Here is a 14,921-nt window from a genome sequence, read left to right as displayed (position 1 = left end):
TGGGACTAGTGACAGTGGTGGTGACATTGGTGGTATTTGTGTGCAAATAAATACAGTGTGGGCAGAAAAGGCACACACCGGAAGTGGCTGAACATTATATCTGTTGTCAGCTAGCTTGATGATTTGTCTCATAGTAAGCCTCTGATATTTTAAAAAATAATTCAAGCCATGTTTTACACGTGATTCCTTCTTGTGGCCTCCTTTAGTCATATTTCTGATCCCAGCCACAAGACCTGGGATTGTAAAACCGATCTGATTTACAGTATCTTAAACATCAGTGGGCCGAAGTTCTGTTAGGAAAGAGCTAGGAGGCCAGTGTGGTAGATGTGCTGAGGTGGCTCTTTGGAGTAAAGAGTTAGTGGGACATTTTTGAGGGTCAAGCTTATTTTATTTTATTATTTGCTATTATTTTTAAATCTAAGCAGCAGCATCAAGGGTCAAGCTTATTTTTTTAGGACACATGGCCTATGTGATATTGAACAGAAAATGGCAAGCAGTGGACTCTGACATAGTCAGATAAGTTCTGTCTTTAAGACCTTTTTGGGTCCTAATAGAGTTAGTTAAACTGATTTTATGAAAGATGGGTTGCCTATGGAATTCCAAATTCCATACTCACTTATTTTAGTCATGGTGCATGCCCTTGAATATCATAAAAATTAAGATAAATCTTGGAAGACACAGCACTATGATTACAGCAAAGAGCATCACAGAAAATGAATGGAAGTGGGGAGGAAGGGAGTCCTCTACAACGGAAGTGTTAATATGCCAGATGCTGGGCTCTTATCTTGCTAAAGAGCATTGTAGCTGGAGAATGGCAGAGCCAAGATTTAGGTCTGCCTTGGCTGACTCCATAGATGGAACACTTTGCATCATGGCACCCTTCTTTTTTACTGTCTTCGGTGGCTTCATGGGCCACAGTTTCTCTCTGTTTCTCACCTTTCTTGGCCACAAGTGCCAATTTTGGCAGCATCAACCATGTTTCTCTTATATACCCAACTTGCATGTTTACGGAATTTCATCATGGTTTTGTCTCCTGCTGTGCCTGTGAGTAGAAGAAAAACATACCAACATTGAGCTCTTATCCTTCTAAGGGAAATGGTATCACTGCATCTTGTACTGCCAGTACCAACCATAAGTGATGGGCCTGGCAGTGGAGTCCTCCTTGGACAGGGCCTCTGACCCAGGTCTACTGATGGTGTCTGAAGGATCTGACACACAGCAATGGCTTATTTCCCCTATAAACATCCACCACTGTGGAAACATTTATTTCCTGTAAAAGGACATTTTATATATTCTACCCCCTCCTTGAATTATATAGTATGGGGGAGGATTTTCTGTTTTATGAAAAATAAGACAATAATTTTTTCAAATTGATCAGCCAATGCCAGAGAACATTAATTCTTCGGGAGAGCATTGTTCCTATGAAGTGAAACTACTTCGCCAAATTAACATGCTAAGAAAACAAGAGAGTAGTTTAAGGCAAAGAAGTAGAAATCAATTACCTGCAAAATTTTAAATGGCATTTTTTTTAGGTGATTTTATTTCCAGATTAAACAAACAAAACATCTGTGCCTTCTCTTACCTGTTTGTATTTTCAGTTGGAACCAGTGGAACCAGGAAAGGAACAATAGACTTATTATTGATCTGCAAAAAGAAAATGCCACTAAAGAAAGGCAATAATGACATTTTTAAAAAGTGACTTTTGAAAAATTATTTTTCAAGAATATTTTAAGATATCTTTTATAGTACTGGAAGAATTTAAGTCTGGCTTGAACATTTAAGTGTGTCTGTGACTACCAATGTGTGCAGAAAAAAAGGTACTAAATGCAGATTCTGAACTTATACACAACTTCTTTAAAATGAGCACATTTAAAAATGCCAAATTAGCAGTAGACGAGAAGCAACCCCAAGACTCTGGATGTAAGCTTAGTGTTGAAGAGTCTATGCTAGTGATACCCTTCAAACACACCAGCCTCCTTCTGGTGTGATTGGAGGGACCCCTTCTTTTACACTTACATTAAGAGGCAGAAGAGCGGGAAAAGGAAGAACACAGTTAAAATTCTAGATCTGGTGAGGTTTGTGTGATTTTTCGGAATCTCCATATTTTTATCCAGTTGTGAACATGAAATGAGATGATTTGAGTGGGCACTTGATCAAAAGGTGCCACTTGTGGAGTAATGATGAGAGCCGATGGCCAGGGGTTTTGATCAATTCACTCCAATTCTATGGACCTGAAGTTCAGCCTTTTAAAGGTGCTTTTTAGCAAACAAAGTGCTATGGATCAGTAAAAGATTGGTAACAGTGCTAGGCTATAGGATATGCACTTTGAATCCAGGGAGGCAATGTTTTATCCATTTCTTCCTCCATAGGAGCTAGCACCAATATGAACACATAGCATGTATCAAATAAAGAAATCAGAAGAGACATCAGTTTTCTCTTACTAACAATCTAGATTTCTCTGCAAATGGCTCTTCAAATATGTTAAGAAGTATATTCTGTTCTCAATAATTTAGTATTGAAAATAATTTACCTAGCATATATACTTGAACTGTTGTGGCATGTGTTAGAAAATCCTTAAATTAGTATCAGAAATAAAAACATAATTTATTAATGAAGGAACTGGAGAATCTGAGAGCATATGGGATTTAGGTGTGGGTTGATCCAGAAGCTCAGATGAAGGCATGAAGACCAGGTGTCTCACTCCATCTTCCTACATCCCTGCTCTAAAGAGGCTTTGCTCTCTGCCAGGTTTATCTGTTGCAGCTAGGCCTCAAGACCCCAGGTTCAAATCCAGCAGGAAAAAAGTCTCTAGTAACCCTTGCAGAAACCCCAGGACTCACTCGGACTAGTGGAACTTGGGTCACATGCTTATCCCTTAACAGTTCCTGGAGAAGGGATGCTCAGTGTGTGCACTGACCAGGTCTGGGTTAGGCTTTCCCTCTTGGAGCTTGGAGTAGGGTCTTCTCTAAGCACATGGTCTGATGATGAGTGATGAAATGAGGATTCCACTGCCAGAGGAAAGGGGGAGTGGACACCAGTGGCCTGTATGCAGTAAGAGTCTACTCTGTCTATGGACTCCTTGGTTGCCTTCTCTAGGCCTTTGTAGTCCATTCCACCTCAGGTGAAATTTAGAGAAGAGATATCATTTTTAATAAGATCATCAGAGGTTCAAATAGTCTAATTTGCTGTATTGATTTTTCTCAGGTTTCTTGTGTTCGTGTTTCTTTATTTGTGTTCACAACCCATTAAATGACGGAGGCTTTCTCCAAGCATCTGAACTGCACTCAAGGGTCTGACAAGATCTTTCCAGTGATCTTGGGATCCAGGGATTTGGGTGCAAGGAACTAAGTTCAAGTCCTCATCACCTGTCTTGGCTGTGGCTTTCTGGCGAACTGATCAATATGGCGTCTACAGAGCTCCACATAAACACGTACAGAGCAGCCATGTTACATTCCATACAGAGGGCAGTCTGCACAGATGCCCCTTTTGCATGATTCACATTTCACCTCCTCAGAAAGGCCTTCTTCATTCTTCTTAATAAATTGTTATCTGAAATTAGTTGTTTATTTTCTGTCTACTCTCACTAACCTCTCATACGTATTAAACCCCATAAAGAGTAAAAATGTTTTTCTATCTTCTTCAGTAGCCAGAGAATCTGAAACAGTGAGTAGCATATGGTAGGCACTCAGTACACAGTTCCTACAACATGAACAAATGGCTTCTAGAACCATTTTTCTATGGCCTCTGTGGAGGCAGTAGGCACAAACTGTGTTTTGTAAATGAGGTTGGATTGAATGACTGCAATAGCTGAATCCAGTCATAACTATGTTGTTACAATGGATGGGCCATGCCATGTAATAAAGTAATTAACTCCCAAAGTTTATGCTTCATCCAAAAGACATATTACTGGCTTTAGGCAAGGAAGGAGTCTAGCCTCCATGATGAATGGAACTTACATTTAAAGACAATAAGCATTTTACTATGCAGTGTTTTATCTTGAACCACACAGCTGCATCTGAGGACAAATATGATTTCATTACACAGAAACAGAATAAGGTTTGTGATTAATGTACTCTTGGAGCTCAAAATCTCACCATCTACGTGGCAGAGATATTAAAGTAGTAGTTGTTTCACTCATAGAATTCTACCATAATTTCCGGAAACGAGCTAGAGCTTTCACTGTCAATTCCTTCATGTATGCCCCATCACCCTGTCTGTGAGAAAAAAAACTGATCCCAGCAACTGCACTTATTAAAGGGAGTCTGCATTTCCTTATGACAGAGAGAAGCTGTTGATTGGATCTCTGAGTAGTTCTGTGGTAGGCTGGGCTCCTTGGTGAACTGAATTCATTTGCTCCAATGTGCAGGCTTAAACTTTGCAGAAATGAAATTGATGACCATCAAGAGAAGCTGCAGTGCCGATGGTTTAGTATATTAGTAGGCCTCAGAGCGTAAGTTAGCTTTATTTATAGATACTACTTTTGCGGTGAACTATTTCAACTTTTAGAATATTGCTTGTAGTTATCACTGTGTTAGTCTAAATGATTAAACTTTTTCATTCCATGTTGACATTTTAAACAAACACATATGAGCACTTTCCAGGTATGAAGAACCTGTTTTGGTTTCAGGAAATACCTAGTTCAAAGGAAGAGGGACAGATGTGCACACCACGAATTTTAATATATATTTTAAATATTATAATAGAACTCTGTGCAAAATATCGTAAGAGGTGGCAAATAATTATTGTTGGGATGGAGCTGGTGTGTGTGGTGTGTGTGTGTGTGTGTGTGTGTGTGTGTGATCTCTGGCCATGGTTTTTGTTTAATAATACTGGATGCAAAAAACCACACAACTAACATTTGTCGAGTGCCTTTTATGTCCGGCATTGTTCTAATCACTTTTTACACCTATACTCTCGTTTAATCCCTGAAATGGACTCTGTAAAATAGGTACCTGGATCATGCCCTATTTCACAGATGAGGAAACTGAGGCCCATAGAGGATCAATAGCTTGCCCAAGGTCATGTGGAGGAGACTACCTTCAACTAGGTGACTATTCTCGGCTGTCAGCCCCCCAGCACCATGGTGCCTCCTGCTTCTCTGCTGGTTAGCAAGACTCTCCTGTGTGTGCTCCCTGTAGATATTTAGGACTGTGATTCTTTTCTTCACTGTCTTCATGTTTGGAATCCATGAACATGTGTATGTGTCTCTAGGGTGACTTATTAGTTTCAGGGGAGAAACTTACGTACATATGTGTACAATGAAATAATTGTCATTGATCTGTTTTAGAAAGCCCATGTCTTAGTTGTCTTAGTCTTCAGCACTAAGTTAGATCTATTTTTTTTTTCTTTTTGCTGCGTTGAGATGGAGTCTTGCTCTGTCACCCAGGCTGAAGTGTAGTGGTGTGATCTCAGCTCACTGTAACCTCTGCCTCCTGGGTTCAAGCAATTCTCCTGCCTCAGCCTCCTACCTGGGATTATACCTACCTGCCACCATGCCCAACTAATTTTTGTATTTTAGTACAAGCAGGGTTTCACCATCTTGGCCAGGCTGATCTCAAACTCCTGACCTCAAGCGATCCACCTGCCTTGGCCTCCCAAAATGCTGGGATCAAGGCATGAGCCACTGTGCCCAGCCAGATCTATTGTGTTTTAATGTTTGCTGATGGGAAGTTCTGCCTTGGAGTCTTGGGACTTGAATTTTGTTGGAGTTCCTTGCCTAATGTTTTTCTTTTTACTTTTTTATATGACACCACTGGTCCTCACTTTCCTAACTTGCAAAGTGTAGATAAGGGTCCATTTACTCCCTCACTGATGGGGTTGCTGGGCGGTCATTCTCTCCTGTGGGTGTTGGTTAAGTAAGTCTGAAGTGATGCACTCCTTTGTTGGAAGTGGTGTGTACGCTGTGTATGCCAGGGCCAGTCCTGACCGAAGTTGTGCTCATGGAGCTCACAGCCTCACAGGGAAGATCTCATGCACATAAATAACTTTGATACACAGTAATAATACAAATGATAACAGGACCCATAGGCAGCTGCCACTTACCAGTAACTTACTATGTATCAGAAATACATACTTTTGTTCAGGCATTAGAATCAACTCCTGATACGGGATTTTTTGTTTATTTTTAAAACTTACTTAAAAACAGCTTTTAAAATAGTACATATGCATAGTATAAAATTAAAGGATACAAAAGTGCATTAAGTGAAAAGTTCATATTTTTTCCACTGTAGATTTCTCAGTCCTACTCTCCAAAGGAAAATCACCATAAACTTTTTCTTTCGTATTCTTTAAGAATTCTTATTCACATGCTGGCATATATGCATATCCATTCTTTTACACAGTGCAATTATGTTATGTACAATTGTACGCCTTATTTTTTCACTTAATGTTTTTTTTATAAAGAACAGAAATTTATTTCTCAAAATTCTAGAGGTGGAAAGTCTAAGATTAAGGCACTGGTAGATTTAATGTCTGGTGAGGGATCTATTTCTTACAAATGGCATCTTCTTGCTTTGTCCTCATATGGCAAAACAACAAGCAATCTCATTAAAGTGGAGCCCTCAATGCTGTAATCGCCTCCCAAAGACTCCATCTCTTAACACGATCACCTTGGGTGTTAGGTTTCAGCATATAAATTTTGGAGAAACAAAAACATTAAAACCATAGTAGCTACCAAGGGACAGGTTAGGGATTGGCATTCTAATTCCCTTCCATAACGTCATCTTTCTCCATCAGGATGCTATTCAAACTTCTTTTCAAAAACACACAAATAATTTCCTATAATAAGAAAGAAGCATATAATCATTTGTGCACCAAAACATAAGCTTCTTGACTTCAGATGTAACTGTGACTTTTTTTTTTTACGGTTTCCAATTAATTTTTAATTGCAAGGTGAAATTCTTTCCCCCACCATTAGGCTAAACTTTTTTTTTTTAATTGCATTTTAGGTTTTGGGGTACATGTGCAGAACATGCAATATAGTTGCATAGGTACACACATGGCAGTGTGTTTTGCTGCCTTCCTCCCCTTCACCCACATTTGGCATTTCTCTCCAGCCTATCCCTCCCCAGTCACTTAATGTTTTTGCTGTCTCCAAGTCCTACACCTACGCACACACACACATGCACACACACCCATGCGCGCACACACACACACACACACACACACGGATACACAGGTACATGCACACGAACATGGAGAGATCAATTTTGACCTTTTAATTTTTGATAGCAAGTAGTAGTCTTTTTCAGGGATGGGTTTTAAAAATTATTTCCTGCTAAAGTGTTCTGTAAAAGCAAAAATATATTTTTAAAAAGTAAATATATTCCATATGAACTGGTGTGGAGGCTGTACTGGAGCTTGAACTAAATGACTTCAGAAAGGGGCTCTGGTTCCAGGATACCAGACAACCCCGTCAGCGAATGGAGGCTGGAGGTGGTAGTGGGCAAGGCTGGGGTTATGAAGAGTCTCATGGTACATGTCCAGGGCTCATCTTGGACACCTTCCCCATTCTCTGATTCTCATTCCTCTTGCTGTGTCTGAGCTGGTGAGAGGGTTCTAAGCTGTTTGTGAGTAGCTCAGGAACTGAATGAAGCAGAAACAGATGATGAGGGGGTGTGGCCGCCATCATGGGCTCGTCTCTCCCAGACCACTCTCCTGCCTCTTCTGTGCTTCTCCCCTTGCTTGGTGTCTATGCTGTCTCCTTCACCAGCCTTTGCTGATAAAATCCTATTCTTCCTTCAAAACCTTCCCCTAACCATCTTGTCTCCCTCTTATAGCATCAGGAATATAGCGATGATAGAGTTGACTTGTCTTGAGTTCTCACAATGTGCCAGATGCTACCAACCATTCTGAGCTCATTGCATTAATTCACTCATTGAATTCCTTGCTTGTGCCTGTGTCCCAGATGGCGTTGCCTTGATTTTCTTTTAGGGTTTGTATGGTGTTAATTCTTATATTTAAATCTTTAACCCATCTGGAGTTAGTTTTTGTATAAGGTGTAAGGAAGGGGTCCAGTGGGTATCACCCTTTTTACAGATGAGAACGTGGGAGCTCAGAGGGTCTGAGCAGCTTATCAGATTCATGCCGTAGGAAGTGGGAAGTGGCAGAACTGTTTTGTGATTTGATTCTCTCAACTCTCCCCTCTAACTCCTTGCCTTTGCACAGAAACCTTTTGTATTGGGGGCGCTTGTGCCTGTTCTTCCCACCACTCCTGGGATCTGCTTTTCTTCCCCAGCAACAGCCATGCTCAGCTGTTGAACTCAGTAAATAATTGCTGAATGATTTGTTTTTCTCATGACTGCTCTGTGTGTGAGGGTTCCTTACTTTACCAAAACTTTAAGGCATGTCTCACTGTAAATGTTTTGAAGTTGTATATGGAAAAGTGTAAAAAACATGTGATGTCTTAATGTTGATATCTCACCTTGAGTTCATCTGTCTCTTGCCTGAAGATGTTTTTGTATCCATGTAGGAGTGCCTTTCACTCGTGGCTCCTGATCTGCCATGCAATCAAGAGATTTAATAATTTATGAGTGTTATATGGGGCTTTTCTTGAAGCTGAGTGTGAAGTGGCTTCAGGGTCCGAGAGCTGGGTCTTGTAGTTTCCTGGTGCTTTCTCCAGGCTCTGTGGGGCTCTACTGAGCATGGTGTTGCACAGTTCCTCTGCCCTTACTCTGGCTGTGGGACCTTGAGATAGGGGTTTAAACAGAGTGGTAATGCAGTGTGTCAGCTGTGTTGGATCATTTTCCCAAGTGTAATTTGAGCATATGCAACCTATGATACGTTCTTATGAAGAGCACATTTGCGTATTAATGGATCTGCGTTTTGATTCTAAGCCCTTTACTTCCATAGAACTGTACCCTGAATTTATGCTTAGGTCTGAGAATGTCTGTGAGTTCTAGAAGGGCTGTCCCTGCGTCTAATATGACTCTGCCCACCACTGTCCCCTCCCCTTGCCTAGCAGTGCCAGGCATACAGTGAGCAAGCCGGAAATATTGAGGGAATGAATGATTGTGTCTTTAGGAAGATGAGAAAGGGTCTACATAGGAAAGAGTTTCTGAAAATTCTCTGAGTATATCGGCTCTTTTGTTACCAACATTTCCTTCATGTTTCAGTACTTGCAAATGATCTGAGGTTTTTCTGGCTGCCCAGTCTTTGGGAGGTGACACAGCACCCTTGGCTGTGACCTGCTTGGCTGCAGTGGCTTTTGCACAGAGTTGCTGTAATTAAACTGTTGATTTGCTTTGACCACTTGAGAAAATGTACAGATATTATAAAACTTGCCAGGGGCTAGATTTTGGCTGTGGAAATAAATTTTGGTTAGTTCTTTATTTAGCTAAAGAACTTTTAGTATTAGAATTTTTGTGTTAATGAAATTGTTAGTTATGTTCAAACCATGATGTATATGATGACTAAATTACCATCATTTTTCTTCTAATGGTTATTTTCTGCTTCTGTTCCTTTAACTGTACTATGGACTGTATACCTGATCATGTGGGATTATTTAGTTCAAAGGTTCTTTTATGGATCACTAATGTAAACTTACAGTTGCACCAAGATGTGTACAAGTGTAATTGACAATGATCATTCAGCATATGACCTTTGGTTTCCTTTGCTGGACATAAAATATGCACAGAGGCCAACAGTAGAGTCAGACGTGGTAAAAGATTGGTACGTATTTATGCGTCCATCTAATAATGCACGCATTCATTTTTCCATCTGGTGACAATGCATTAAAAATAAGATGTTTCTAACAGCCACATAGAGGTGTGTTTTTTTGTGGTTTTTAAAGTAAAGAACATTTATTCTCATATATTCCAAGTTCAAATTATGCTCTAATGCTTTATGATGCAGAGTTCTGGAACTCAATTCATCATTGTCTAAGCATTTGAGAGAGTCACATGAATGTTTTCTTTGAGACAAAGACATGGCTTTATCTATAGTCATCCAACCCTCTCTGTGGAGGTGGGATGGTCCGCTATCTGGGTGAGACACTCAAAGGATGTTAATACCACTGCTTGACAATGGGTGTCTCAAACGTGAAGTTATCTTTGATGAGCATCTACCGTTTAAGTACTTTCCAGATAGCCGAGTCTTGACACCCCTTCATTGTGTTAACAGCATTGTCAGTATAAGAGACAGGCCAGCCACCATCCCTGCAGGTTCTCCAAGCTCTGTTGTTGCATCCAGCTGGCAATATAGTCAGACTATTGTAGTACCTACACTTTCTGAGGAAATGCTTCAAGGGCATTAGGTCTCTGATTTCTGTTCTATCCACAAAAAGACCTGAATCTAACCATTGTGGGTGGGAGTGAGGGACGGGAGGTGGAGCCAACATTTCTTATACGTCTGCTAGCCAGATACTGTGTAAGATTCTTTACCTGCGCCTTGTTATTTAATCCTCATGATAAGCTTGAGAGGTGTGTACCATCACCTCCATTTTAGAGCTAAGAAATTAAAAACTTGATGTGCTTAGGTAATTTGTCCAATGTTGTAGATCCTAATTTGAACCCAGTCATGTCTACTAAAAAGCCCGTATTTAAAATTTCTGTGCTGACTTGCTTCGCGAAGCTCTATTTGTTTTTATTTAATGTTTTGTCAATATTTGCCCACCTATCAGTCCATCTCTATATTTCTGTGCAATAAATTTCTCCTAAAATTCAGTCCAGAGAGACCTACCTTTCTGTACACTGATAATGTTCTCTTTTCTTCGATGCTGAGGACTCTGTCACTTCTCATTATGCTCTTTTTTCTTGACTGCAGAGCCAGATTGAGTGCTCATTGCAGTAATTCTTGTCTCTGATATCTGGTATTATCATCTCCCTCTTTTCAGAATTTCTTATTACTCTCTTTTCTCTTTTTTAAACTGCCTCTTGAGTTTCCAAATATTTCTTAAAATGAGACATAAATTATAAAATCACTATAACGTTTTTCAAACAGTTAAACAGATTTCACATCTTGGATGTCAGTCTAACAATGTGCCTCAGCAGAGAGATGCTGGATCCATCGAAGCGGCACGATCCACGTCCTGCTCTTCCATACACAGGTGTGTGCAGATGCTCGCATGCGCGCACAGACAGACATTAGTAGGACAAGCCCCTGAAGGCCCCCAGCCCATGGCTTACGTGTGTCTGTCTTGTGTGACCTTAGTCTCACTGACCTTATTCTCTAATCACCTCATCAGATCAACCAATCCTTGTGATTAAAAGGTCACCCATGGAAAAGACACTTTCCCTTTTGCCTCTCTAATTTCCCCTTATGAAAGCAGTTTGAAGAGAGGCATTTTTCTGAGTGTTTGAAGACTTTGTATCAGAGCTATTGCCTTGAAATTTTGTTTTGAAGGTCATTGTGAGTGATGTTATTAAGTCTTTCAGGCCTATAAGTTGCTGTTCTAGCTTGGGGCTGGGCTGGAGGGGTATGGGTGGGGTGAGAAAACTTTCCTCCATCCAGGGATGCCAAGCCCATAGAATAATCACAACGTTTCTTTATCATGCACCCCTCCAAGCTCTGCTGCAAGGGAGACTTATGTTGGCGGCTTCTATCTCTCAACTTAGTTTTCACACCCGGTGGACGCATGGAAGTGTGTGTGTGTGTGTGTGTGTGTGTCCGGAAGTGTAAAGAGACAGATGGTTCTGAAGGCTGGCACATAGTGGAAGCTTCCTGCTAAGCAGATGTCCCTCTTGGGGTAACGCAGGCCGCCCAAGAAACCTATGCTTTTTGGCACCTGCACCCATTGCTAAGGGTCTTCCTACTCTCTAAATAGGCAGCCTGCACTTCCAGTAGATGGAGGGAGGGAATGTGGGTCAGCCAGAAACCATGAACAAATACAAAGGCATGTGTTTGGCCTGGAGGGTGATAAAAGATCGGAACTGATGCTTTTTGTCTGTTGGTTTTGGTTCTAGATTTGGTGCCCTTTGCTAGGAGACCAATTTGCCCATCAGCTCTCAGCAGCGTTCACTCTGTGTAGCTGTAACACTCTTCTTGGTTCTGTGGGGAATTTCAAAGTTGAGTAGAAAATCTATTCCTGCCCATGAGGAACTGGCAATTCAATCAATTTTCCCAAAGCCAAAATCTAGAGGGAATGAGACTAAAACAAACAAAGCACAACAACAAAAAACTTGATGCAAAAATAGGAGCAGAATATGACAATTACGTGGTAATTTAAGACATAATTTAAAAAATGGCTTACTGTTACATGGATTTAGATGTAGAATTGGAAATATGTTGGAGAAATATTCTCTGCTGTAAAACAGGGCTTCTGGGCATAGGGGGTGCGGTGGAGGATGAATCATTGCAGGGAGGTGTGCAAGTTCGTGTTTTGGGTCTTCAAAACAAAAATTGCATAATTGACTATCTTGTCCATCAGGCGTTTCACAAAATAGACCTCTGACCAAGAGGGGCTTCAGTGGCTCCTTCCCTTCCCCTTTCTTCTCACTATAATTTTAGGAATCTCTTGGGCAGTAGCTACACCTATAGTTAATGGGAATGCAGGGAGTATTCAGAAAAAAACAAACAAAAAAACCTTGCCTTTCTGAATAAAAAAAAAAATGAAAGAAAAAAAGATGTCCAAAATACGATCTGGAAGCAAGCATTTACATGAAACTAGCAAAGATGCTTTTCTCCAGGACAAGCCTGTGTGAGATATAAGACTGAAAACATTTCTAATGAGCATTATCAGGGTCAGTCCTGACCACGTGGGTTTTTTTTTTGTTCCATGAATAAGGACCCAAGTTGTTGCAGACAGGCTTCTATGACTTTTTCAGTAGGGCCGGGAAGTTTCTGCAGTGTGGAGTCGTTGGTGAACAAGAATTTATTAACACCTTCTCCTGTTGTCTTACCAGCCAGGTAAGAGTGGTAATTGAAAAGTTACTCTTTGTAATTGTGCTGTTACTCTTCCTGGATTTGCCTCGGGTTATGAAACTTAGGCTGAATTCACCTCTTTTGTAGATATTCTTTCACCTTCTGAGGAACTTGTGAAGTTTCCTGATTTAGTTTTTGGACCTGTGAAAGTTAACGACCTGAGGGAGAGTGAAAAGTAATTAGGTTCCTTGCAATTACGATTATGGTGAGGCTATGAAGAATTCACTTTGCCTAGCCTACTGTACATATATAGTACTATATATAGTTCAAGAAAGGCCATGCCTTTGATCATTTCACTTAAATTTGGCAATCTTGGGGTGGACAGGGCAAATTTAAAATCTTGCACTTATCATATGAGAAAACGGAGAGGTCATAGGGTCACCTGGCTCATGATCGCAAACCTGCTTTCAAAACCATTTTTTTTTTCTTATTCCAAGTTCAGTGCTATTTCCATGAAGCACATTACCTCTCAAAACTGGTACTTTTTATTCTGAAATGCTTCAATTTTTGGTATTTTCAAAAAAGGTTTGGTATCTTTTTCTTTTGAGATGGAGTCTCACTCTGTCGCCCAGGCTGGAATGCAGTGGCGCAATCTCAGCTCACCGCAACCTTCACCTCCTGGGTTCAAGCAATTCTCCTGCCTCAGCCTCCCTAGTAGCTGGGACTACAGGTGCATGCCACCATGCCCAGATAATTTTTTGTATTTTTAGTAGAGACAGGGTTTCACTATGTTAGCTAGGTTGGTCTCAATCTCCTGAACTTGTGATCCGCCCGCCTTGGCCTCCCAAAGTGTTGGGGTTACAGGCATAAGCCACCACGCCCAGCCAGCATTGGCATCTTTTTATGACAAAGGTAGTTTTGAGAATATTAATCACACATCCAGGTGAGAAAACTAAGACATTATGAAATTTCGGGGCTTCTCAAGACCATAAAATAAAATTAGATACAGCACATCAGGGAAACTGACCGTTTCCACCACATATTGTGATTGTTGCTTTGCCTCTGTATGCGGCTTCCCCTGGGCTTGGTGCACTTGCTACTGTTTTGGTGACTCTCAGGAAATACAGGAGAATGGGACTTAAATATTAGACTCCAGCATTGATTCAGTAGCAACATGGAATTTCCACTTTCTAGTTGCCCTTCGTTTGAGGTTAACGATTTATTCTGTCTTCCACACAGGGATGTTGGGAAGACATACTCATAAGAGGGTTGTTTGCTTTTTAAAGCACACACTTCCCCAGAAGGGAAGACTCAGGGCTATTGCATATGTGGCCAGTTTTTAAAATTGTTGTTGTTGTTAAGAGGTCACTTTAGTTCATCATTTTCTTTTTACTGATGAGGAAGAAACGGAGAAAGATTAAAAGACTTGTCAACATCTCATGAAGCAAGGATAAGTTTTAGCAGAGCTCAGGCCTTTTGATTTTCTGTTTCATTCATTTTTTACTGTATTTCATATTTTTTGTGTCTTGGAATTCAAGCTGTTTGTGTTTTGCTAATGTTTTCTATGCTTCTGCAAGTTTTTATGAGACTCCTTCAAAATTTCTTTCTTTAATTTTCCACACCCAGGCCTTTTATATCTCATATTGTGCAATAAGAAAAAATCAGACTTACAGAGGCTGTTCATCCATTCACTTGCTTTCAAGTTGATCACTTACGAGACTTGAGATATGCCCTCTGTCTCCGTGCCTCTCTTTCTTGTTCCCTCCTAATTTACAGTGCCCCATAACTGCAACCATGCCCTTCTAGGTTCCCTGTCTGCCCTCCTCATTGCAGTCAAGCTTGGACTTTGATCCGTTGCTATCCCAGAATGCTTTGTTCCGAGCATCTTTAAGCCAACTGACTCAAACGTTAGCCAGAAAAGAGCAATTATCTCTTGAGGTAAACATTCATACTGAATGATCAGGAATGGTAACATCATGATCAAATGGGGAGGAAAGTCACAGCTGTTCTCCATCTGCGAGAAAGCTGAGATATGTTGACATTGTTTTATATCGTCACAGTGTGAAACCACTTAAATCTTAACAGTACATGTGGGCATGTATTGGAAGAAAGACGCCACAAAG

The 14,921-nt window shown here is 40.6% G+C and overlaps 1 protein-coding gene across 21 annotated transcripts in view; it reads left to right on the top strand.

Moving 5' to 3' along the window:
- Positions 1 to 14,921, top strand: part of PDE1C (phosphodiesterase 1C) — a 689,353-nt gene that overhangs the window by 400,278 nt on the left and 274,154 nt on the right. For 2 of the 21 annotated variants that reach the window (XM_078342154.1, XM_035253119.3), the window contains one exon: positions 1 to 14,921. This exon is cut by the window's left edge. The exons of the other annotated variants lie outside the window; for them this stretch is intronic. In XM_078342154.1, the coding sequence (XP_078198280.1) occupies positions 14,887 to 14,921 (35 nt within the window). In that variant the 5' untranslated portion in view covers positions 1 to 14,886. 21 annotated transcript variants of the gene reach the window in all.

The sequence above is a fragment of the Callithrix jacchus genome, chromosome 11 (assembly GCF_049354715.1).
Source record: "Callithrix jacchus isolate 240 chromosome 11, calJac240_pri, whole genome shotgun sequence".
In the NCBI taxonomy this organism is placed as follows: Eukaryota; Metazoa; Chordata; class Mammalia; order Primates; family Cebidae; genus Callithrix; species Callithrix jacchus.
Note: the sequence above shows the minus strand (reverse complement) of the source record. Positions and strands in the feature narration are given on the sequence as shown.